We start from the raw sequence: 25,762 nt of genomic DNA, 5'->3' as shown, positions 1-25,762 counted from the left end.
GTACCACTGAGCCACAGCCTTTCTTCTGAGTAGTTCACAGTTGTTCAGGTGGATTAAAAGGGAAAAAAAGATAGGTTAGATGACAACAGAGGTGACTTAATCCTCACCAGATGCCTTAGGAATCATTAACCGAGGGGTTGAGATAGAAATATTATGAATGCATAAACAAAGAAGTCCTGCTACTGATGGGTCATAACCCAAAGCAATGGGAATTAATTTCCCACACGTAGAAAAAGGCAGGAGTCGCGTATTCTTGGGCAGATGCTATTTTAGAGCAGAACTATTTTTTAAAGAATCAAATGTATTTTGCCCCTTTCATTGACAAACCCAAATACTTCCCTGTAGAAACAGCATGAACAAAAGGAAACATCTTGAAAAGGTGCCAGGATCCATCACACTGTCCTCAAACAATGGAGCGATTATCTTTCCAGCACCACGGAAAGCGTGTCACTGTGTTTCATGGAGTCTGCTTTGTAGATCATCCGTAACAGTCAGCATATTTTTCAAGATTGATTTCCCCCTCCCTTTCTTTCATGATAGAAATTATATGGTTCAACAGTTCATGATAGCGGGAGATACTTTAAACGCTCACGTTGATCACGGAGTCTGAGAAACGAATTAACCCTTTCTCTTTGTCATGATCAATATCTGGTAGATTATCTACTTTCTTCCATAGCAGTGTTATAGTTATGCTAGCGAAAGGTCTGCTGACTCTGGTGGGCAGGGAACCTAATCTTCTCCCCTCACTTTGACCCTCCCCCTAGTTCGGGCTTAAATTTGCTACCACAGACACATCTTGGGCATTCCCAAACCTAGATCTGCCCTATATTTTCCTTGCTCTTCTCTCGACAGTTGCCCAGGAGCTGGGTTGAGAGAAGAGTCTGTGGAGAAGAATATGCATTTTCTGAGAACGTAGCCTGAGAAGGAAAGACAGGCTACTGCCCTCCCCCTTTTTCATGGGTTGTGGGAGAAATACTTGTCTGATATGCTGTTACCACTTGGGTTTGGGGCTAGAGGAGCAGATTCCTGCTGAGCAGACCATGGTGAAGAACAGTTGGTCTCCAGAGTGAGACTTTTGAGGTTTGGAGCTAGCTGAGGAAAAAATGATTATCTAGCCATAGAATCCAACAGTACAGTTATGCTCTGAGATGGGAGAGAAGATGCCCCTGTTCCTTAAAAAGAAAAAAAGGGTAATATAGGTATTGCTGGGGCACTCCTGACCATTGGCAAGGAGTCTATTGTCAGTATTTTCCCTCATTTGCTGCAGATTCAGGCATTAATCTTGGCAGTGGGCTGTCTGCATATGAGTTTTGTGTACATGTTTGTCCATCAGCTGCCATTTCTCCTGACTTTTAAGAACATAAGAACATAAGAACAAGCCAGCTGGATCAGACCAGAGTCCATCTAGTCCAGCTCTCTGCTACTCGCAGTGGCCCACCAGGTGCCTTTGGGAGTTCACATGTAGGATGTGAAAGCAATGGCCTTCTGCGGCTGTTGCTCCCGAGCACCTGGACTGTTAAGGCATTTGCAATCTCAGATCAAAGAGGATCAAGATTGGTAGCCATAGATCGACTTCTCCTCCATCAATCTGTCCAAGCCCCTTTTAAAGCTATCCAGGTTAGTGGCCATCACCACCTCCTGTGGCAGCATATTCCAAACACCAATCACACGTTGCGTGAAGAAGTGTTTCCTTTTATTAGTTCTAATTTTCCCCCCCAGCATTTTCAATGAATGCCCCCTGGTTCTAGTATTGTGAGAAAGAGAGAAAAATTTCTCTCTGTCAACATTTTCTACCCCATGCATAATTTTATAGACTTCAATCATATCCCCCCTCAGACGTCTCCTCACCAAACTAAAAGAGGTCCCAAAGCGGCTGCAGCCTTTCCTCATAAAGGAAGGTTAGCTCCAGTCCCTCAATCATCCTCGTTGCCCTTCTCTGCACTTTTTTCTATCTCTTCTTAATATCCTTTTTTGAGATGTTGGTGACCAGAGACTTCCAGACACAGTTACTCAGGGTGTATTGGTGCAGCACCACTTGTGTGTGTGTGCTTTATATAAGGGGGCATGACAATCTTTGCAGTTTTATTATCCAATTCCTTTCCTGATTATCCCCAGCATAGAGTTGCCTTTTCACAGCTGCCATACATTGAGTTGACATTCCCATGGAACTATCAATTAAGGCGCCCAAATCCCTTTCCTGGTCTGTGACTGATAGCACTGACCCCTGTAGCATCGGCAATGTTGAAGTTTGGATTTTTTTTGCCCCTATGTTGCATCACTTTGCATTTTTGCTACATTGAACTGCATTTTGCCATTTCTTAGCCCACTCACCTAATTTATCAAAGGTCAGCTTGGGAGCTCCCTCGCTTAATCGCTTTGTGGTTCTCACCACCCTACATAATTTGGTATCATCTGCAAAACTTGGCCTCCACGCTACCCACCCTACTTCCAGGTCATTTTATGAATAGGTTAAAGAGCACTGGTCTATCCAATACGGATCCTTGGGGACTTTCCACTCCCCACATCTCTTCATTGTGAGAATTTCCCATTTACACCCTCTTTGCTTCCTGTTTCTCAACCAGTTTTTTAATCCATAGAAAGGACTTCCCCTCTTATTCCCCTTCATTGCTGAGTTTTCTCCAATAATAGTCTCCTGGTGAGGAACTTTTGTCCAAAAGCTTCTTTTGGAAATCCAAGTAGAACCAATGTCCACCTGGTTCCCCCTTATCCACATGCCTATTTACATCCTCAAAGAACTCTAGTAAGGATTTGTAAGACAGGATTTGCCTCTGCAAAGAAAGCCATGCTGACTCTTTCTCAGCAGGTTTTGCTTTTGTTTTATGTTTTATAATTTTATTGTTAATGACAGATAAAACTAGTTTACCAGAAACAGATGTCAAACTGAATAGAATGTAATTTCCCAGGACCCCCCTAGATCCTTTCTTAAAGAGATTGGTTGTGACATTGGCCATCTTCAGTAGTCTTCTTCAGGGGATGGAGCCTGATTTCAGAAGGATAAGTTGCATATTAAAAGGTGAGAACATCAGCAATTTCATGCTTGAGCTCTTTAAGAACTCTTGGGTTGAGAATGCAATCTGGGCCAGGGGATTTGGTAGCATTTAGTTTATCAATGGCTGCCAAGAACTTCTTCGCTTGTCTACCACTATCTTCGTTAGTTCCTCGGATTCACCTCCTAAGAAGCTTGGTTCAGGTGCAGGAATTTTCCTCACCTCCTCTTGGGTGAAGACAGATGCAAAGAATTCATTCAACTTTTCTGCCCAATCTCCCTGTCATCTTTTAGCACACCCTTTTGTTCCTTTGTCATCCTAACGGGCCTACCGCTTCCCCTTGCTGGCTTCCACTGCTTTTGATGTACTTGAAGAACTGTTTGTTGCTGGTTTTGATGTTCCACAGCCATGCATTCCCCTCATAATCCTTTTTTGCCTCCCACTTACAGCTAACTTGCTTCTCTTTTGCCACCATTTTGTGGTTCTCTCTGAGGTTATTCTTTATCAGTTAAGTTGGACTTCCATTTTTCTAAAAGACATCTTTTTTTCCCTAATAATTTCCCTCAAGCGTCCCTTGTTAACCATGGTGGCTTTCTTTTTTGGACTGGGCGCTGCCTTTCCTAACCTGTGGAACACACATTTCCAGTTGAGCTTTTAAGACTGTGTTTTTTAAATAACCTCAAGCATCTTGGACATTTTTTGACTCTCTTGATTTTTCCCTTTCAGCTTCCTAAGCACTATCCCCCTCATCTTTGAAATTTCTACCCTTTCTGTGGCCGAATGTAACTACATTAGTAGTTGTCACTTGTTAAGCATGCAGAATGCACTGAAATCTGACTTTAGCATTGTGGAAATTAAGCTGTTCCCTATCGACTCAACAACACTGACTTCCTGCACCAGGTCCTGGGTCCCACATAGAGAATTAGATCTAGGATCACATCTCCCCTGGTTGGTTCACCACAACCATCTGCTCTAAGCCACAGTCATTTAGCATATCCAGGAATGTTCTCTCCCCTTACTATGACCTGAACATGCATTTTTCCAGTTTATATGGGGGGATAGTTAAATAATCGCCCATTACCACAACATTTTTGCTTTTGTTGGCCTCTCTAATTTCTTTTCCATCTCAGAATCCTCTTGTTAGCTTTGGTCAGGGGGACGATAATATATTCCCTAATGTTAAACTATGCTTCACCCCTGGGTATTGATATCCCACAGTGCTTCTGTGAAGGAATCAGCTCCCCACTGCATTTGTCTATTTTATGTGAGGCACTATGCTCTCTTTGATGTAGAGGGCCACCCCACCCCCAATACGCCCTGTCCTATCCTTCCTGTAGAGCCTGTAACCTGGGATAACAGCATCCCACTGGTTCTCCTCATTCCACCATGTCTCTGTGATGCCCACTATATCAATGTCCTCCTTCAAAACTCTGTACTCCAGCTCCCCCATTTTAGGTCGAATGCTTCTACTATTAGCATAGAGACACTTGTATACTCTGTCTCTGTCCCTAACGTGGGATTTATGTGTTTTGCCCTCTAGCCTTTTGTAGACACTATCACTTATCACATTGCTATGTTCCTCACTTGTATGTGGTTGATTTTCTACTCCCCATGCCACCAGAAGCCTTTTGAGGACCTTTAAAAATCAATAATTGCTATTGCACTATTGTGAAATAACTGTACGACAATGTAATGGTATGATCTACTAATTCCTCCAAATTTCCAACTTTCATTTTTTTTAAAGTAAAAAGAATAATTTAATGAAATTGTTACCTTCACACTTCTCTGCAACCACTGAGGAGGTTTTCCTGTGCCACTAGCAGTTCTGTTTCTATCGCGTTTCCGTGAAATACATTAATCTTAAGCATGTGCAAGGGCTGGTGCTAGAAAGCAAATGCCATAGCAGAGGAAAGCCTCCTCAGCAGCACAGAAAACCATGAGGGGAAAGTTGTCATAGGATCCAAGACATAGTCTTCAGCCATTTTTATTGCTGAGATACAAGCACAGAATATGGAGGAGGACACCCACGAATATTAGAGTTATAATAAGCACCAGTTCTGGTACATTTCACGTTAGAAATTAAATTCTAGGTATTGAGAGTGAGATTTATTTCTCTCAACTGGTTTTCATCTTGGGGAAAGAGGGCTTGCAGTGCCATGGTTTAAATTTTGAACTATCTTGCCCCCAAGTGACTTGCAGCATTAGCCTGAGTCTGTATGTGTAATATGATTGCTGCAGTCTGTTTGTAGAGTCTGCTAGTTTGTTTTCCTATGCATGTAACTGCATATGCTGGCACTTCCTTGAAGAACTGGAACAGCCTGCCTTTGCCAGCATTTGTTATGTGAAAATAGTGTATGCATGTTGATAGTGGGTAGGAAGGCACTGATAACAGACTTGCCAGGATTTATCATTTATTATGATGACTTATTATGGATATAGAGCAGTGGTGGGATCCAAAAATTTTAGCAACAGGTTCCCGTGGTGGTGGGATTCAAACTCTGGCGTAGCGCCAATGGGGCTTGGCGGGGCACGACAGGGGCGTGGCCGGGCATTCTGGGGATGGGGCATTCCTGGGCAGGGCTGTGGCAAGGACGCAGCCACTGCGCCGGTCCTTGGGCGGGAAACGAATGCACGCAGGCGCAGGCTGCCATGCACGCTGGTGCACCTCCTGCTACACTGCTTCAAGTTCTGCGCCCTACTGCTGAGAGGAGGGGTGTAACTAAGGCAAAAATCACATGGCAAAATCACCAATTAGTAACCCCCTCTCGGCACACACAAATAATTAGTAACCTACTCTCGGGAACCTGTGAGAACCTGCTGGATCCCACCTCTGATATAGAGTTATGAATGTACTTGATGATTAATAGAAGACAAAAAACAGATAGATTCCAGCCACACGAAGCTTACAATCTAGCATTGCACATATAACTGCTCTTATCGTAATTAGAGACAAGCTGAAGATTCTCTAGTATTGATTATATGTACTCAAAATGACCCAGCCAAAAAAAATACATCTTCAGACACTTGCGTGGTTTCAGTACCGTTTGCTGCCTCTTATTCTTTGGGCTGCTGTTTTTCTCACTTTCATGTTTCTTTGCCTTCATTGTCCTTGGCGCAGTTGCCTTTGGTGGTGGAAAGGGCCATTGAATCATAGCTGACCTATGACTACCCCATAAGGCTTTCAATGTGGTTTGCCATTGCCTGCCTCTACATGGGCTGAGAGAGTTCTGAGAGAACTGTGACTGGCCCAAGGCCACCCAGCAGGCTTCATGTGGAAGAGCGGGGAATTGACCCCAGTTCTCCAGAGTAGAGTCCACCTCTCTTGACCCCTACACCATGTTGGCTCACCAGTTGCCTTTACTGCTTTTTAATATGATTAACTGTGGTAAATCTGTGTACGAAATTCTGTAATATCGGTGCAGCAGGCATGGTGTGAAAGTATCATGTGAGTTGCTGTAGCTAGTCATTTTAAATAGCAGTGAGGGTTAAGGGAAACAATGAAAATATCTGACAGTTGTCAAAATTAGTCTGATGCTTGAAACCTAATGGGATGGTGAGTGACTTCTGAGTGTCTTCTTAGTACTGGTTTAGTTCCAAATATGTCCCTGCATAACTGGAAAGCACATCATTTTGAGGAAAGGGGTTCTCACTACCCTCTGAATGCCTGTAGCAACTAGAGCATAGGTGTCAAACTCGCAGCCCTCCAGATGTTATGGATGATGGGAACTGTAGTCCATAACATCTGGAGGGCTGTGAGTTTGACACCTGTGAACTAGAGCCCTGTCCTTCACATCTTACAGCTACTTTTCTGGGGGTGCAGAGGGATGAGGGAAAGACTGAATGAAGGTTTGAAAGGAAAGGAAGGCAAAGGAGACTGAAACCAGAAGAAAAAGGAGAAAAATGAAAATAGCGCAGAGAAGAGCAGTATTGAAACAACATTAATAGGTTCGTAAGGAGTGTTGAAAAATCACTTAAGCCAGGAGGAGCTTTTCAGCACTCACAAGCGAGGTTGAAATAAGCAGTTGCACGTCACTTCTAGTCTTAATTAATGTGCCTGCAGCTTTGCAGAAGTCTGGGATTATGGGGGTTGTAAATTAAAGTCTGTCTTCCTGTGACAGTGTTTCAGTGCATTTATCTGACTAATTTGCTTTTTAAAGTGTCTTTCTTAGCACTTCCATTAAAATGAGGAACCAAAGCACTATCAAAGACAACATCGACAACCAATAACAAACCAAAAATAAATATACCAAAAGTATAGAAATTTTTAGAAATATCATTTTTTCTGTTTTGTAATATGCTGAAGGAGTCTATTGTCAATTTAGTATTCTAGCATTACGTATTCAGTGATCTGTCTCCAAAGTCCATTTGATACTTGAAGCATAACCAAGTAGGTGGGTTTCCTTCTAAATACTGGCTGGGATTCAGATGTTGTGTTTAAGAGCAGCACACTCTAATCTGGAGAACCAGGTTTGATTCCCCCCTCCTCCGCATGAAGCCTGCTGGGTGACCTTGGGCCAGTCACAGTTCTCTCTGAACATCTCTTGCCTTGAAAACCCTAAGGGGTCAACATAAGTCAGTTCTTCTTAAAGGAAACTCCCCGTTTTCACTCATTACCCACATCCTGCTTCAACCTTGTGCCCCAGGAACAGCTATTCTGATGGTCCCAGGGTGAGTGAAATAGCCACTGTGAGCAGACTGCAGTTAGAATCAAAACCATTGTCATTTTTACTAATGCAATGAACTGCTAAACCATCATTAATCATGCCTTTTTCCGAAATGTTTCCAGGATATCGTCTCTATTTGTGTTCTATCCTTTCTTCCAGGAAGTACATTTACCATTCATATTAGACATGTGCCTTATGGCATTAGAGAATATTGCCACTGACATGCTATTACAGTCTTAATTCAATTGGATTATAGATAGATAGATAGATAGATAGATAGAGAGAGAGATGTATTGATTCTAATGTGGGAATAATCAATCATCAAAGGGGATCAGCTCCATTCAGAACAAAAGGACCTTAGAACCTTTGAAATCTGCTACAGCTGGATAAAAAATCAGTATATTTGAAGTTTTTATGTTGTAAATAGGAGTCATAAAAGATATCAAAGTGGTTAGTCCTTTAACCTCTCTGATGCAGAATGGTGTGCACATTAAGTGGCTACCCTTTCAGCATAAAGAATAAGAGAATTTTTACTATACTTCATAAAAAAAGATGCTTAAAAAGATTATAAACATCAGCAACTATGAAGACTGATTATTCCTCAGTTTCTAGCACTCTCTGGTGGTAGATTGATGAAAAACAGTTTTGAAGGATGGAGTTAGGTGATGCTTTTAAAAAGAGCTGAAAGTGTTAGGATGTATAAACAATTGAAAGAGTTGCCATGTTGGCCTGCTGTGCAACAGGTAGATTTGAGTCCAGTAGCACCTTAGAATCCAACAAGATTTTCAGGGTATAAGCTTTTGAGAGACAAAGCTCCCTTCATCAGACATGAGTAGAACTTGAGATCTCTGAGTCCTTCTATCCTTGACAGAAGGTGGGAGGGGTGTTGCAAAGAATGCTTGTAAAGGGTGCAAAGGTACAATGCATATTGTAATCAGCTTGGCTAGAGCAGAAGGAAAATGCTTGGGGCAGAAAAGTAGCATCTGCAGTGAAATACAAATCCTAAGACTGTATTCAGCAGTGAGAGTCCATTGTTCTGAACTTGTGAATGCACAAGTTCAGCAATCTCACATTGTCATCTCCTCTTGAAGTTTCTTTATTTAAGGACTACCACTCTTAGGCCATCAATGGAAGATTAAAATGTTTTCTCACTGGTTCGTGTGTGTTGTAGTTTTTAATGTTGGGTTTATGTCTATGATGTTTCTCACATAACTGGGGGCTTTGATGGCATCATGTATAGAGTAGCATCCATGTATCAAGACAGCCTATGCCTCAGACAATAGAATATACTGGGTTGCTGGGCTTTTGTATTTTGGGCAAAAGATTTTTTTTAAGTGCCTGGTCGAGGTTCTTATGGTGTATCTGAATAGATTTGTTCCTATAAGTGTGTGGTTAATTCCTTCATAAATTTGTTTCATTCTTTTTGGTATTCTTCAGTGAGGTCTGAGGAGATTCACTTGTAGAAAGTGGTATTAGTGATACTGGAGGCACTGTTGCCTGTGTGGAGTTTCTTGCTTCTTCCTATTGTTTTTGGTCAAGTAGGGATTTCAGGCTTTTGAAGCAGTGCAGAAACTTGCAAAATCTGTTTTCTCAAAGTGAAAGCAAGATGTGTGCCTATCGCAAGCAGACTGTCTTCAAGGGTCAGTGACTGGCTTGTGATTCAGATCAGGAGAACTATACAGTGGGTTGGTTGTGCCTCTCAAAACCACCACCACCAGATTCCTTTGTTATTAGCCTGTCTTTGTTCCCTTCTCTGTAGGGATGAGTAAAGGTTGGTTTCACTTGCTAAAATGGTATCCAAATTGGGATCTAGCATATGCTACTCCAAATTTAAAACTGTTAGGAAGGTGCATTCATGGCTCTTCTAGCATCATTCCTGTTTGGACCTGACCTCTTTCTGTGCAGGGGAAAATCCTGTTGTCTGTTTCTAGTTTAATGGGATGTTCTATAAGTAAGGCGGAGGGGAAAAATAAAAAGCAGGTGGGAGGGGGGGAGAGTGAAGTGGGATGGATGAGGGAAAAGAAAGAAAAGAGGAGAAAGGGAGTGGCAGAGAGGAAAGGGGGAAAGAAGGTGGAAGGGGTGAGGGGGAAGAACAGGAGAGTGAGTGAGTGAGTGAGTGAGTGAGTGAGTGAGTGAGTGAGTGAGTGAGTGAGTGAGTGAGTGAGTGAGTGAGTGAGTGAGTGGAAAAGGAGGGGGAAGGAATGAGGGAGGGAGGGAGGGAGGGAGAGGAGGGGGCAGACAGGGGAGGGGAGGGAGAGCTGTGGAAGGAGGTTGGGTACGTGGCTGAACTAGCGGGTGGCGAGGAGACGGCAGAGGCAATTTGCCTCCACAGTCTCCCTTCGGTCTGCCCCCACCCCCGCTCCCCATGCTCTAGAGGCGCATGACTGCAGCTGGTGTGAAAGAGCTGCCTGGATGGAGAAGGGCCGGCACTGCTGCTTTCACGCTCTCATTCTTTCTCCTCCACCCATTTACCAGCCCGTCTGGTACATTGCCGAGCTAAAGTCAGTCAGGAGTTGTCACTGAGCCGCTTCGTTCTTTATCTCTCTCTTTCACGCACACATTTCTTGAAGTCAGTGTATGGACCTGGGGAGGGGAGGGAGCAGGGATGAGGGGGTCGATTTGCCGCCCCCCATGACTAAATGACCTCTGTCCAGGGACATTTGACCCCACATGTCCCCATGGGTGGTACACCCTGTCAAACTACTTTTTGTGTATCCTAGAGCTTGCAAACATAACCAGTTTGGACTTTTGTGCTTTCCCTGTTGAATAGTCCGCCATTGTATCACGATTGACTTCTGAAATCCCTGAATGTCAAAAGTTGTTCATATAAAGAGAGCCAATTGATGTTCGAAAAATACAAGCCCAATAGTCCACCAGCCTTCAAGTGAAGACCAAGTGTGGTGAAGTCTTGAGTGTGTTGGACAAGGAGATTCAGATTCTGACCCCTACTCATGAAACTCCTTGCGCTTTTGGTCAGTCATATTCTCTCAGCCTAATTTTCCTCAGAGGGTTGTGTGATTATAAAAGGGAGGAAAATTGGAACCCCAGTGGAACCTAAAAGATTGTCTTTAAGGTGGCATTGGACCTCTGTGCAGTTTTGTTGCAACAGACTAACGTAGTTGTTGTGAGTTTAGAGAGAAACACATCTTACTGTGACATGCCTCTGAAAATGTCAGCCATACATGCGAAATGTTAGGAGCAAAAACTGCCAGACCACAGCCACGCAACCCAGAAAACTCACAACAGCCAGTTGATTCCAGTCATGAAAGCCCTTGACAATAATAGACTAACACAGCTTCCTCTCCAGATTTATAAAATGGAGGAGGTTGACTTGAGCTACATGGTGGTAACATATTAGGTAAATAGAATCTAGTTTCTTTCTCCTCCTTGCCAAACTATATTTCAGTTTTCTTAATATGGTTGTGGCTCATTCACAGCCTGTCAGCCTCTGGGATGAAAGCACTCTAGTGATGTCACTTTAACAGAACATGTACTCTTTGGTGGGAGGGGATGAAAAAAGTCTAATGCAGGATTTAATCTTTGTTTACTTTTATAAATTATTGCCTTTTCAGGTCTCTGGCTGGAATTAAAAGAACTGAACTGAAAGTGAATCTAGAACCAAATATAAATTATTTCTTCTATGTGAGAGCTGTTAATGTCTTTGGGATGAGCGAACAGAGCGAAGCGGCCCTCGTCTCGACAAAAGGTAGATATCCATACTTTCTGATGCTAACTAGCAGGAAAGCTGTGGAAGAGGGAAAACAGGCACAGACATTAAATGAATTCCAGAGAATTCATTATTAGATTCCATGTCTTGGTGTCTAATGAAGGCCCAGTAGTGGCATTGACTGACATTTGTAGAAGTCAGATATAATTCACCATATCGTTGAAAATGTGCTAGTGGACAACTGGTATAGAATCAAACTCAATGAGACCGATCTATTTTTTCAGTGTTTTGCAAGGTAGGCATCTTTCAAATGATTTATATTTGGTTGGTATTGCCTGTAGCCTCCTGGGAGTATTTCAGATGCCAGTCCAGTGGACTTGTGACCTGCCCAGGATTGTGTGGAAACATAGAAAAGCAATATAAGAACCACATGATTGGCTTCATTTTTGTACTGAAGAACAGATTCTCGAGAATGTAATATACTCCTAATAGAAACTCGCTGCCTTGAGGGAAGCCGTGTGCGGATTGTGTGCAACAATGCAAAACAAATTGCATTCTTGGCACATAAACACAATTGTGCAGAAAGGGCTTCCAAGAACCACTAAGAAGGAACAAATATACACCAGAGAGCCTCCAAACTGCATACACTAACTTGTCCATCCGGATTGGCTTTAATTCCAGCATTTTTTTAGTCCTCGCAGATGAACTGAGAAATGGATAGATAATGTATGTATCGGCATGCTGCAGCTTTGAAGAGCTGACCCTTGACTCCCCATTCAAGCTACTAATGGTTGCACTCTGAAAGGAAAGCAAGCTGATTGGGAAGAAAGAGGAATAAATTCACCTTCCCAACACTGTGGACAACTTGCTTTTACCCTGCATGGTCGCTGTGTGACAATGATGGCCATCTCCCTCTCTCCTCTGCGACCAGTGTGCCCTCTTTCCTGACGCCCAGATGCTGGAATAAGAATCCAGAGGCCACAGAGAAGGGTGGGTGTAGGGCAATTGGAGAAGACAGCATGAGGCTCGCAGCTTACCTGTCCTTGCAGTTGTGGGTGTTTCAAGGTTGGAACCACCTGCAAACCACAACCCATAAGGCAATGGTCTTACCCAGTTTCCTAAAACTTGAGATGGGTGCCACATTGGGCAACAGAAGAGCCAGAGGTGGCTTGTCAAAGAGCCCTATATGGCTCCCAAGCTCTCAGTGACTATCATTGCTTTAGTACAAAATGTAAAGCAACTCTTCTGCTAGCAGCAAACATCTTCACGTATGGAAGGGCACATTTGAATTCTTTCCACACATGGAAGGATAAAGTGGGCTAAAAGCTATTGATGCAGTATTCCTACGTGCTGATTCAGCGCTTGGCAGTGGGTGTATAATTCTTTGTTATCCATTAGAGAAAGAGAATGGATCAAAGTTGGTGAAAATGCCATCAAGTTGCAGATGACCTATGGTGACCTCATAGGGTTTTCAAGGCAAGAGATGAACAGAGGTGGTTTGTCATTACCTGCCTCTACACAGCATCTCGTCTTTCTTGGTGGACTCCAATCTGAGCACTAACCAAGGCCAACACTACTTCTCTTCCAAGATTGGACATGATCGGGCTAGCTTGGACCATACAAGTCAGGGCAGATCAAAGTTGCTCAGCTGAAGTAGAATCGACCAGTGCAGGGAAAAACTGAAATTCACACACAAACCCATGGATTGCGTTTCGCTATGTTGACCTAAGCTTCTCCCTCAACCATACATCCCTCCTTTGCTTTGTACCAAGCTGACCACATACACACATGAATCTGCCAAATACTGAATCCAACCACGGGTCTATCAAAATCTAGATTTTCTATTCTGATTGGCAGTGGCTCTCTAGCATCCCAGGCAGAGATCTTTCAAATCACCTACTACTTGATCCTTTACTTATTTTGATTCATCCCATCCCCATATGGGCTCAAGTTATCCTACAACATCAATATGATAAAATACAATAAATATTCATACACTCTCATCAGTACCAGCAGTATAAAATCCAGCCAAGAGAAGGGTAATTGAAATAGACTGTCCCCGAACTCGCTCATACTGATCTAAAGGGGGGGAAGGGCAGGGGAAAAGGAAAGAAGAAGAAGAGTTTGGATTTATACCCCCCCCCTTTCTCTCTTGTAAGGAGACTCAAAGGGGCTTACAATGTCCTTTCCCTTCCCCCCTCACAACAAACACCCTGTGAGGTGGGTTGGGCTGAGAGAGCTCCAAAGAACTGTGACTAGCCCAAGGTTACCCAGCTGACATGTGTTGGATGGCACAAGCTAATCTAGTTCACTAGATAAGCCTCCACAGCTCAAGTGGCAGAGCGGGAAATCAAACCTGGTTCCCAGATTGGAGTGCACCTGCTCTTAACCAGTACACCACACTGGCTCTAATGCTGAAGAACAGGGAAGGAGGGGAAGCCAAACAGATGGGAAACAGTTGCTGTCCTCCAACCATAGGCCTGGTGGAATAGCACTGACGTTTGCCACACAACACAGGACAAAATAAAGCATTTCCAGCAACAGTGGTTCTTTCAATTTTTAAATTTTCTGTGAGGTATCTTCAAAGCTTTGGAAGTATGAGGAGTCGATTCTCACATCTTGTCTCCATAGCTTCGAAGATAGCTCACCAAAACTTTGAAAATGGAAAAACAACATATCTGCGTAATCAGCTGGCAATAGTTTATTCATGTACTTAAATCACTGGCATGGCAAGGAGCTGGGATGCCCGCTGAGGATACATTTATAGGAAACATTCAGCAAATGGCAACATCAGGGAGAATCCTGAAATGGCAGAAAATGGTGGGTGCAAGCAGCGGAGAAAACGGAAGTGAGAACTTTAAACTCAGGTGGGAAAAATAAAATGTTTCTTGCTCCCAGTACAGCAAGCAGGAAACATCTTAAAACAGTCTTTGGGGGGAAAGTCGCTAGTTTAGCATTTTCAAATAATACTGTCTTGGGCTGAAATAGACAGTTTTCAAGACATTTTGGCGGAAAAGCTGTGCAGAGGGACTCCCCAAGACCTCAGTCCTCAAGTTTCAGTCCTCAAGACGTTTTATTTGTGTTGTGCAGAAAAAGTCTCCGTCTTGCAGGCCCCGCGGAATTGTGCTAAATCCCTCAGGACCCTGGTCTCATTCGACAGAACATGGCAATGCCATGGCGTGAATCTGGGACCTTCCCTGTGAAAGACAGATATTACACAACTGAGCATGGCCCCTTCACCAAGTTTGGAACAACTTCTGCATCTAAATGAGCATTACATTTTTGACATGATGTAGACTCATATCCTGTATCCCCATAAGTGAACATCAAGAGAAAGCTTTGATAGAAACACTAATACTTTGCAGTAAATTCTCTGGTGCGTTGTCTCAATAACAACACTTGCTACAGTCATCCCTTAAGTGGTATTCATTCTTCACCTCTGAAATACAACAGGAACTAGATTTCACATCATGAAAGAAACAGCTCACCCGGCATTGCAAGTGTCTCCAAGTGGAACTATAATATGCCTTCCCAAAGAAACTCAAACCATTGGGTAAGTACAACCCTTATGTAGTCCTATGTATGATTTAGAATTTTTCCTGCCAATTAGATGTTAGAAATTGTACAGTTACTGGAAAATGTATTAATTGGTTTCCTTAACTCAGAAAAAGCAGAGGTGAAGGAAAATGCACTGTGTTGCTTTCCCTTTTTCTTTTTGATTTTTTTCTTCCTTCATGGCACTTAAGTTGTAAATTCACAAAATGAGGCCAGCAAATTGTCAGTTGCAAAACTGTCGGTTCTACCTTATTCTTTGTGGCTAGAGGACTTGGATTTACAAAGAACAACAATCTCACACTGAATATTGGTAACCTTTCGTTTGCATACATTTGAATGCACTAAAATACGCTGTTGATATTTTTCTGTTGAGAAAGTGAACTGTCATTGTGCTTTGTGGAGTGCAGAGTACACAAGCTGCGATCCTAAAAACACTTTTCTGGCAGTAAGCCCAAAGAATTAAATGGGAATTTCTTCTGAGCAGACTTTTTTTAGGATTGCTCCCTTGGCCCTTTTGATGTTCATGCTTTGAAGTATTCTTGACTAGTCATTATCTGAAAATACCAAATTTGCCTCTCTCTGTGCATGTAGAATCTCACCGGTTTTGGGAGAGCTTTTGTCTTCTCGAGGATGGCATTACTGGGAAGTAACTGTGACTGGCTCTGAGACTTACAAGATTGGGATCTGCTACTCCGGTGTTCCACCTGACAGTACCCTGGGGCAGAACAATTCTTCCTGGTGCTTGTATTGTTCTAGCAAAACCAGGTACCCAAAACAATTCAGTCCTGAAACAAAATGGCTGTGAAACGATAGGCTTCTTGACTGAATTCTATTCATTCCCCAAGAGCAGCTGAGAATTGCAGCAACAGACCAAATAATGTAATCTTGACCTCTCGCAACCGGCAAGAGCCTCCCTGTATTAAAAGACAGTGAGAATTATTTGATTATTCTAATATTTTCCCTTTTCCATTCCTTATTCTTTTGATGTCATGCAGACCATAATCAGGGCTGCTGTTGGTTTCCTCATACCCCATTTAACTGAGCACTGGGCATTCTCTAAGATTAAATCAATTAATAATAATGTAGATTTGGACCTTCCAGGAAACAGAAGGGACAATATGCAGCACTGGTGGTGAAAATATGCAACCTTTGCCTGTAGATTTTATACTAGTAAAGTGGAATATGGAGACACATGATTCACTGTGCAGCTACATGATGCTGTGGACTGTGACTTGAGTTCTTTTTTATACAACCTTTGATACACAAAGTGGTTTTCTGCCCTTTTTTTGAGCTTGCCTTCACAATATCCTTACTTCAGTTTTATTGATGGGGTGTAAAGGACAGCAGAAATTTGAGAGTCGGGATTTTTATTTTTTATCTTTTGCTGCGATAATGAATACTCCATCCACAAAGTCCACCTGTCCTTTCCCAGGGCTGATTTTACAGTATAAATGATACATTCCTGCCATAGCAGTTTCACTGGAGGCCAGGCCAATGATTTAGCTAGACAGCAAGCAGGTGGAGGAGGCTTTTTTTTTGGAGTGAATCCAGAACTTTGAGACACTCGGGATGATTGGTGGCTGGGAAGAGTGCTCAAATGATAGACTCTCTGTCCTTCGTGTTGGCAGCTAAGGTTACACTGTGGTACTTGGGAGCCTTCCACGTTTCATAATCCTATCAGGAGTTTTAGTGTAGCATGGAACAGTCATAATCATCACCACAGCAGGTGGTGGCTAATGCTGGTCGGGTTGCTCTGTGTGTCTGGCCTGCTTCCTGAAATACAGCCATAGGAATATTTAACATTTATGCTGCATATTTCAAGTGGTCAAAACACACTGCTTACATTTGATGAATAATCCATTCAACAACTCTGTAAGGTAGGCTGGCACTGTTGGCCTTGTGGAGCAGTTTATTTCCATGTTAGCACATAAAATGAAGGACCTAGCCACTCGCCTAGACACTTACATTTGTTCACATGGACATGCTTAGATTATATGTGCATGAGTGATTCTCTGCAAAAACGGAGGATTAGGATTTCAGAAGCAAACACAGAGCTTCTTGATCCCTGTCGGGAACCTGTATGGAGATAAACAAATGCAGGTCAAAGTTGCAGTCAGCAAACATAAATCCTTGCTTTAATTACTACATGGAAACAAATGAATGCACAGGACTATAGGATTTTAAAGCTGAAGCTGAGAAAATGGTGTTTATTTGGGACTAGGAACAGGAATAAAAGACCACGCACAGCGGCCAGGCACTTGTGTTCTCTTAGAGATGATGTCTTAGTTGATGAATCATATGACTTTTAATCAAGAACACTGAAATAAGTAAGCAGAGGATTTTGCTGGGGAAAAAAATCCTCTACCAATATAAAGTGAAAACAGTGCACAGGCTATAAAACAGTCCCAGCAGAAGAGAGAGAGATTGAGACTGACGTTTGGGGAAAACAGACATAATAAAGGGATGGGGAGGGTAAATAGGGAAAACAGAAATGTTTTGTTTCTCACAATTAACCCTTTCCCCTTGAAGAGTCCACAAGCCTCCTGAAACAGAGTTTGTTTTATTTTGTTTGCTCTGTAGTGCAGAGAGAAGAACATCCATGCTCCCCCTCCCCCCCCACTCTATCACCAGTTCCAGGTTGCTCCAGTATCCTAAATGAGATAATAGCCTGGCCACCAACTTCCTTGTTTTTGCCTCCAATCCCCAGCAAAGTCTCTCCCAGATCTTGGGAGTAGAGGAAGGTGATGAAATAAAGTCCAGCACAAGGAGCAGCTGGCGAAAGAGCTCTTCCCAATGGTGGGCTTGAGCCAGGCACAGCCTGGCCCCAGCCCAACTGCAATAACAAGAGCTTCAGCTACTGCTTCCTCCATCCCAGAGATTCACCCTGTGCTTCCCTCCTCATAGAATAGGCAGTGGGGCATCAAAAGAAATACCCAGCTTCCTGGCACTGAGGTGTTCAGCACAGATGATATTGCGCCAGGCAAGGTGGGGAAGGGAGCAGCCATCTTGATCCCCATATCAACAGGGAAGAATGGGGGTGCTGCCTTGGGGGCAAAGATGATACGGCCTCCGTCTGGAGCCTGTCAAGACAAGAGAGTACAATGGCTTGCATGACCCCACCTACTTTCTGAGAACTTACAGTAGAGTTGTCAATCTCCAAACGATAGATGGAGATCTCCCATCTGTCTCCATAGGACAGAAATCCATTCACCTGGAGAAAATGGCCACTTTGGAAGGTGGACTGTGTAGCATTATATCCCACTGAGGTCCCTCTGCTCCCCAAACTTCAGGCTCCACCCTCAGAATTGCCAGGTATTTCCCAACTCAGAGCTGGCAATCCCACTTGACAGGCACCAGGAAATTGGTCCACAGTTAATGATCTGGAAAACACAGACAAATAAATAAAACTTTCTGACCTGCTTCCAAAGGCTTTGCAACCTACTTTTGGTTGAGAAACACTCCTGTAGAGTACCCTTGCAATGGTAACCATCGGCCAGTAAGATACAGTAGAAAATGCTGCAGTGGATGACATCTTATTTACTTTACATTTTCTATTCTGTGCAGTCTCATCTATACAGTTCTCCACAACAGCAAGATGAGTGACGTTATTGTGACAGAACATCCTGCCCGGATTGGCATTCTGCTGGACTATAACACTGGAAGACTTTTATTTTTCAATGCAGAACGAGGACAATGCCTCTTTGCCATCAGGCAGAAGTTCACTGCTTCAGCACACCCTGTCTTTGGTTTGGAACAGCCAGGAATCCTTCAACTGCACACAGGCATGGAGCTTCCAGAATTTGTGAAGAATAGCTAAAAGTTTTCTTTCTGTCTACCTGCAAGACAAACCATAAGAATTTCATTTTTAAAAAGGCTTAGGATGATCTTTTTCACCTCTTTAATATATACGGTGGTAGAACAAGACTGCTTTGATATGCAGGTTCTATTCTACCCTGCCCTCTCCCAGGGGTTCCCAACTCCTCCTGGAGAGGCTTCTGCCCCACCTCTCAATAGGGCTACTGCTACACCACCTGACCTTTGTAGAAATTTCCCACTGAGGATGGTCAGGACCCCGCCCCACGCTTCCTTTTCAACTTGCCTCTATGTCTTCTGCTTCCCCCTTTCTGGGCACCACAGAGATAATTTACTGCCTAGTACACCCTGGAGGAATAGCTGCTTTCCAACTGCCAGCCTTCCACCCTCCTGGCACCTTCTTCATAAAATAGCGTTTCCAAGACAGCGGAAGTCTGTAATACAGAGAACTGCTACCAGGATCCAACCTATTTGATGGTCCCAGCCAGTAGAGCTCCCAAGAGTCTTATCAGTTCCCAGTCCCCACCCCTTGACCTGGTCAGTCTGGATCAAGGAAGCTTTTTCTGCTAGGTATTCTCATCCTGAGGTCATTCTATCCTTTTGAGACCTCCTAATCTGTAATACCTGCTTGGAGAAACGGGGTGGGGGGGTGGGGGGGAGAGAGACTTAACCCATCCCATTGTCTCTCGCTACCTGTATTGGCATTTCTAAGAAGGTGGCTGGGTGAGGTGGCTGAAGCCTCCTGCCCCAGGGGGTGGGGGGAAATGCATAAACATTCCCTTCAAACCTCAAGGGAAGGGGAACCATTTCTTCACATATGCTATCCACAAGAAGCTTAATGACCTAATGGGCCTGCACCATCTTTCCCCCTTCTAAGAGCAGCTTCCTTGCTGCAGAACCTTCCAGAATGTTTTTAAATGGGAGGATGCTTTAGAAGCAATTTGCAGCACATGTCAAAGAAGCTCCCCTTGACAATGATAATTAAGAAAAGACCTGCAGATCCCAACCGATGGTCCAGCTAAGCAGCAGTCTGTTTTCCACAAGAACCTACCAGGTGTTGTTATCCAAACCAGTTGCCATGTCATGAAGAGCACCCCCTTAACATGAAGAACTAGAACAGGAGTACATGGTAAATGGGGAGACCTTGAAGTTTGTTTCTATACTGCTCCCAGTTTGACACAGTGAAGCTTCCAGTGAGGGAAAGGTGGAAGTGAGACAGGTATTTAACCAGAAAGTGTTATTATCCTCAACAAAATACACACTGGAAAATGAGAAATCAGTACAAAAGAACAGACAAGCAAGTGATTACATCACAGACACCAATAAAACTCACTTTGCACAAACTTAATGTGTAGCTGTGTTCCTTGAAATTAAATATCCAATTAAAGTTGCTTTTAGTCCAAATTATGTTCCTCTCATATGGCTAGCCCAGAGAAAACCAACCATAAATGCATACAAGAGAAACATAAGAGGGAGTAGATAGGGAAATGTGGAGAGTAAATTCCAGAAAGGGAAAAAATGAGGGAAGGAAAATCATACTTCAATGATTTCATTCTCATGAACTTATGCACCCAAGTTTATCTGGATGACAATGGAAGAAGGTTGCTATTGGCCCAGTTTTGAGAAGATGGTAGAACTGAGTTACCTAGTGGCAGCATTTGAGCTGTATCCTGACTGACTCAGTTTTAGACTCTGGGACTCCTGAGTCAAGGACTCAGGCCACAATAGGAGGGTTTATCCTACTATTGTAGAATGAGGTACTTTTTGTAGAATGGGGTACTCCTAAGAAATGAACTGGGAGGAATACTTGAAGTGATTCTGATTGTAAGTGACTGAATTAGAATGGTGAACAATTTTTGCCCCCCTAATATTCTGGAGATGGCTGGTGGCCCTTCCTGGGTTTATGAATCTGTCACTCATTGTCACTTGTGAAGCAGCTTTTGAAAGCTTTGGTTATTGGCCAATGGAAATGGGCTGTCCCAAAGGAACCAGGTACTCTGGGAGTTTAAACAAAAGAGCTTGATTGCTGTCCCCCTGTAGTAATCAGGAGCTGGCTGCTTCTTCTTGAAAGAGCTTGAGGGACTTTAATATTAAATGGGGTGCTTTTCCCTTTATCACTCTGAGGGCAGGAGTTATATATAAGAAACACAGCCAAGAATAATGACTGAGGTTGATGGGATATTGTGAAACTTCTCACTAATCAGAGCATGGACGGCTAAGAATTAATCATGTGGTAAACAAAAAAACATAGCTGAAAGGGAAAGTTCTACATCAATCCATATAAATTTTCTTTAAAACTTTTTTCCAGAACCAAAATATTGGTGTTCACTTAGTGGTCAACTCATATTATGTATGGATGTCAATGTTGGACAGGGAAGAATGTTGATTCATTTGAAATATGAGGCTGGAGGAGAGTTTTATGGATACTGTGGACTGCCAAAAAGTCAAATAAGTAGATTCTAGATCAATTCAAGCCTGAACTTTCTCTAGAAGCTAAAATGACTAAAGAGGTTTTTTAATAATTTAGTCACTTTATCCATCCATCCATCCATCCATCCATCCATCCATCCATCCATCCATCCATCCATCCATCCATCCATCCATCCATCCATCCATCCATCTGATATGGACATATAGTTTATAATGTTTTAAGCCATTGTATTTAATCATACAAGTTATATGAGAGTAATTTACGGGGCACCAAGCACTTCAAAAATTTACTTTCATTGGAAGAAACGAAACTCATAGAGCAGCCTGACACTGAGCTTTGATTTGGGAAAACAGGGCCCCTCAGTAGAGATAAGAAGTTAGCAGAAGCTCGCAAATACAGATAAAGATGAAGTAAAATCTTAGTTGATATAGCAACCAAGGTCTCTGAACGGGGCAAGATGACATAAAGAATACACGTAATTGCTTGTGGGAAAGCAAAGATTAAACTTTTGAGAGGAGTGGAAATTCAAATGTGTGCTTGTGTATGCATTATTCCAAATCTAGCCAATGGTCAGAAGACAAGGAGGGATGTTTGTAAGAGGGTATAAATTATGTTACACAAGCAACAGCCCCTTTGAACCTCCTCCCTGTTGCTAACAGAGGAGAGTTCCCTCTTCTGGGCAGACTTGAAAGAAAACAATAAATCTCTGAACAAAGAAGCTTTTGGATGGTTATTTTTGTAACCAGTCAGAGCTTTTGCTCTGTGGACAAGGCCTTTGCCCTTGTGCCTATCACATCCTTTTATTTATGTCCTGCCCTTCCCAACAGGGCTCAGGGTGGCAACAACATAGAAACCAATACAAAATAAAATATGCTTAATTATTATTATTTATTAAATTTCATAGACCGCCCAATCCCCGAAGGGAATTAAACATTAAAACAGTAAAAACCAACCATAGATGGCGTGAACCCGCCCCCCCCCCCCCATGCACACATGGGAGGCCAGTGATAGTAATGGTCAGGCCGGCTGGCTAGATGAGAATGCCTGGTGGAAAAGCTCCATCTTGTAGGCCCTGCAGAACTCATTCAAGTCCCGCAGGGCCCTGATTTCACTATGGAGCTTATTCCACCAGGTGGGGGCCATGGCTGAAAAGGCCCTGGTCCTTGTGGAAGCCAGCCAAACCTCCTTTGGGCCAGGGACCTCCTTTGGGCCAGGGATCTAGTGGGGCAGTACGGGGAGAGGCAGTCCCTTAGGTATGCAGATCCAAGACCACTGAAGGTTATCACCAACACTTTGAATATGGCCCAGTACTCAATCAGCAGCCAGTGAAGTTTATATTAAGAAAAGGCAAGGCTTGCTAGAAAAGGCAATAATGCTAGGAAAAGTTGAAGGCAATGAGATAACAAGACCCAACATGAGAACATGACTGAAGATGGCTCCCAGTTCCTGGTTCTGAAGTTTGTGAATGTTTGTAAATCCAGCCACAAACATTGAGAATAATTTTAAAAATCTGAACCTCAAAATAAGGCTTGGAGAACCATACATCATACATCCAGATTCAGGGAACAGTACCCTCCAAGGCAGGTTGCCTTGTAGTCCATGAATATCTGGAGAGCCACAGGTGGCATACCCCTGCTCCAAGGGGATGTAAACTATTTCCTAGTCCAAACCCCAGTCCTCCAAAGTAGGACAAATGCACATGCAAACACTGGGGTAAGTATGATGGTGACTCAGGATCTATCTATTGGTATTCAGTACTGAAAAATCCTTAGCCACTGTCCTTTTAATGAACAAACCTTTTATTTTACATCACTACATCCTAGTGGCAATTATTTGGCAGATGAAAGGCTTTAGCTAAATAATGTGTTTTGCACAAAACCATGTAGTGAGTTCAAAGTCAAGGAATAGGCATGAATGTCAAGAAACTACCTGATTTATAACTTGGATAAAACTACATCTGCCTGAAGAGTAGATGTACTTGCAAAAGGCTGCAGACTAATGTACCATTTGCAGAGATTTCCCCACATTATGCCATTTGACATGATTGATGGCATAGGCCAGAAGTCCCCAACATGGTGTTCGTGATCCTCCTTGGTGTTCGTGATCCTCCAGATCCTCCTTGATCTGAGATTGCAAATGCCTTAACAGACCAGGTGCTCGGGAGCAAGAGCCGCAGAAGGCCATTGCGTTCACATCCTACATGTGAGCTCCCAAAGGCACCTGGTGGGCCACTGCGAGTAGCAGAGAGCTGGACTAGATGGACTTTGGTCTGATCCAGCTGGCTTGTTCTTATGTTCTTATGTGAGTCCCATGGCTTCTGATTGGCCATTGGCCATTTGACTGGCTGTGAAGTTTTTAAAAAAATGTTGTTTTGGCAGCAGCTGCCACCACAGCTCAAGGATCTTCACTGTTTAAGTGAAGGTAAGCTGTAGCAGCCATTGTGTGTGTGTGGTCACCACACTGTCAGAATTTCAAGGAGCCTGCAGGCTCCAATAGATTGGGGACTCCGACCCTAAATTCTAGCCAATAGACTTCCACAGCAGCCATATAAAGATCTTCTCAGAGGTTTTCTCCAGTTCAGCAAGAATCAAACTGAAAAAGTGCAAAACTGGTTTATTCAAACCCAACTAAAGGACAGGAGAAATCTGTTTGGATTGCAAACAGCAATGGAATTATTAGCCTCTGTCTATCCCTTTACATATCTGACTGCAGTCAGTGCTCTGAATTCCTAGAAAACTCGAATATCCCTTTAAAGAAGGATATCTGGGCTAACCTTATTTTTTTGTACTGCCAGTTTCTCTATTGTAAGGTAATTGCTTCTAGTTGAAGCAGTAGGCATCAGAAGCTCTATTGAAGTCAGTGGAAAGCCAGACTTCAATAGGCTTGGATTGACCTCAGTAATCCTTAGGTCCTGAGTGGGAAATCCAAGGGAGAAGCATTAATTTCTGCTGTCAAGAGAGAGCTGAACCAGAATCTTAGCAGTATAGATGCATCGATCTGCAAATGACACTTTGAGCTTCATGTTTTAGTTCACTGTCATGTACATGTTTTAGTTCACTGTCATGCACATTTTCATGCACTGTATATCAAATAGAGCCATGTTTTGCAACTGCATTGCATAGTATATGCTGATGGATGGGTAATTTCCCCCCCTGCTCCACTACAGACAGTGGGATGATACATTTAAAACAAAAGCTTTATTTCTACCTCATTTCTCCAAACTAACATTTCTAATCATGTTAACAGCCTCTATAAAAGAAGGATGTACTTTAAAATAATAATAATAATTGTTGTTATTATTATTATTATTTATTAAGACATCACATCCATTGATAGACAAAGTCACAATGTATAAGAATAAACAACTTCTGATTTCTTCTGCACCAATTACAGTTTGCACCAAATATAATTGATCTACGGTATTTGATATATTTCTTCTGCACCAAAGGTAGTTGATTTTAATATAGTTGAGATATAGTTTACCACTTGCACCTTAATTACAACTAAATAAAACATTAAATCTTAATTGCTAACCTTGAAAAGATTCACACCTTTTCCTAGTAGAACCAAATCCTTAATTTTTACTCCTCAAAACCATAAGTCATCAGTTCATTCTTTTCTTTCTTATGCAAAATTCCATCAAAGGTTTCCAATTGTCAATAAATGTAGATAGATGCTTTTCTCTAATTAGAAAAGTGAGTTTTGCTATCTCTGCCAATTTGCTATCTCTGACTTCATCGCTGGGAGTTAGCCCAGCAATCCTCTCCAGTCAGAAGGCTCCCTCCCATTCCTTTTGTTCCTCTGCGCCCCCTCCCCCGCTTCTCTCAAACTTTTCTCTGCCGTGCGCTGACCCTATCTTCTGACCCCGTCCCGCTGCTTGACCCAACTTTTGGCTCCTCGCCCCTTCTTGTCCCTTTCCCGCACAGCTGAAGTCTTGCTTGTGGGGAGGTGAAACCCATCCCTGCGAGCCACCTTCCCACCACGCCAAGTTCAAGTTGGCTGACTCCCAGGGCCTCGAGAGGAAGGCACACCATGCGTAGGTGGCACCAGAGAGGGGAAGGAGGAGGGGTGTGGGGGCAATTTTCCGCCCCCCCCACATGACCAAATGGTTGCCGTCAGGAGGCATTTGACCCCACATGTCCCTGTGGGAGGTACGACCCTGCATCCGTGCAATGCCTCTTGTGGTAAGAGTCACACAGGTGTTTTTAGACATAGATCTGTGGTGGCTTATATGTATTCCACATTCTCAGAATGGCACACCTAATATCATTATTATTAAAATTAAATTCCTGCTTTCATTAAGCACTCCTCCCACTTTTATGGAAATCGTTAGCAACCAAATAAGAGAAAGGCAGAAGGTTGTTGATTCAAGGCAACTGATGATTTACAATTAATTGGGGAAGTCCTGCACATTAGCACACTTTTCCTTTAATGAAAACTATATTGATTTTGCGTTAAGTGCCTTGATATGATCTTCTACAGTTTAAAACAGAAATAAACCCAGTTCTTAGCAACTGAGATGAGGATTAATTGTACTGCTTACAAAGGGTAAGAAAGGGGTGGTTAATTTGACTGTATTATCTGTGTTATGTATACCTGTATAGCACAGGCACGTCTGATCTTG

At 43.0% G+C, this 25,762-nt stretch overlaps 1 protein-coding gene across 2 annotated transcripts in view; it reads left to right on the top strand.

Annotated features, from left to right (window-relative positions):
• Window positions 1-20,050, top strand: part of CMYA5 (cardiomyopathy associated 5) — a 75,234-nt gene extending 55,184 nt beyond the window's left edge. For both annotated transcript variants that reach the window (XM_048503828.1, XM_048503827.1), the window contains exons 10-13: window positions 11,245-11,378; window positions 14,793-14,892; window positions 15,486-15,659; window positions 18,459-20,050. In XM_048503828.1, the coding sequence (XP_048359785.1) occupies window positions 11,245-11,378; window positions 14,793-14,892; window positions 15,486-15,659; window positions 18,459-18,711 (661 nt within the window). In that variant the 3' untranslated portion in view covers window positions 18,712-20,050. The remainder of the gene's footprint in view (window positions 1-11,244; window positions 11,379-14,792; window positions 14,893-15,485; window positions 15,660-18,458) is intronic.
• Window positions 20,051-25,762: the final 5,712 nt, after the last annotated feature.

This window comes from Sphaerodactylus townsendi, linkage group LG07 (genome assembly GCF_021028975.2).
Source record: "Sphaerodactylus townsendi isolate TG3544 linkage group LG07, MPM_Stown_v2.3, whole genome shotgun sequence".
NCBI lineage: Eukaryota > Metazoa > Chordata > Lepidosauria > Squamata > Sphaerodactylidae > Sphaerodactylus > Sphaerodactylus townsendi.
The sequence above is the reverse complement of the archived record's forward strand: the minus strand, read 5'-3'. Positions and strand labels throughout refer to the sequence as shown.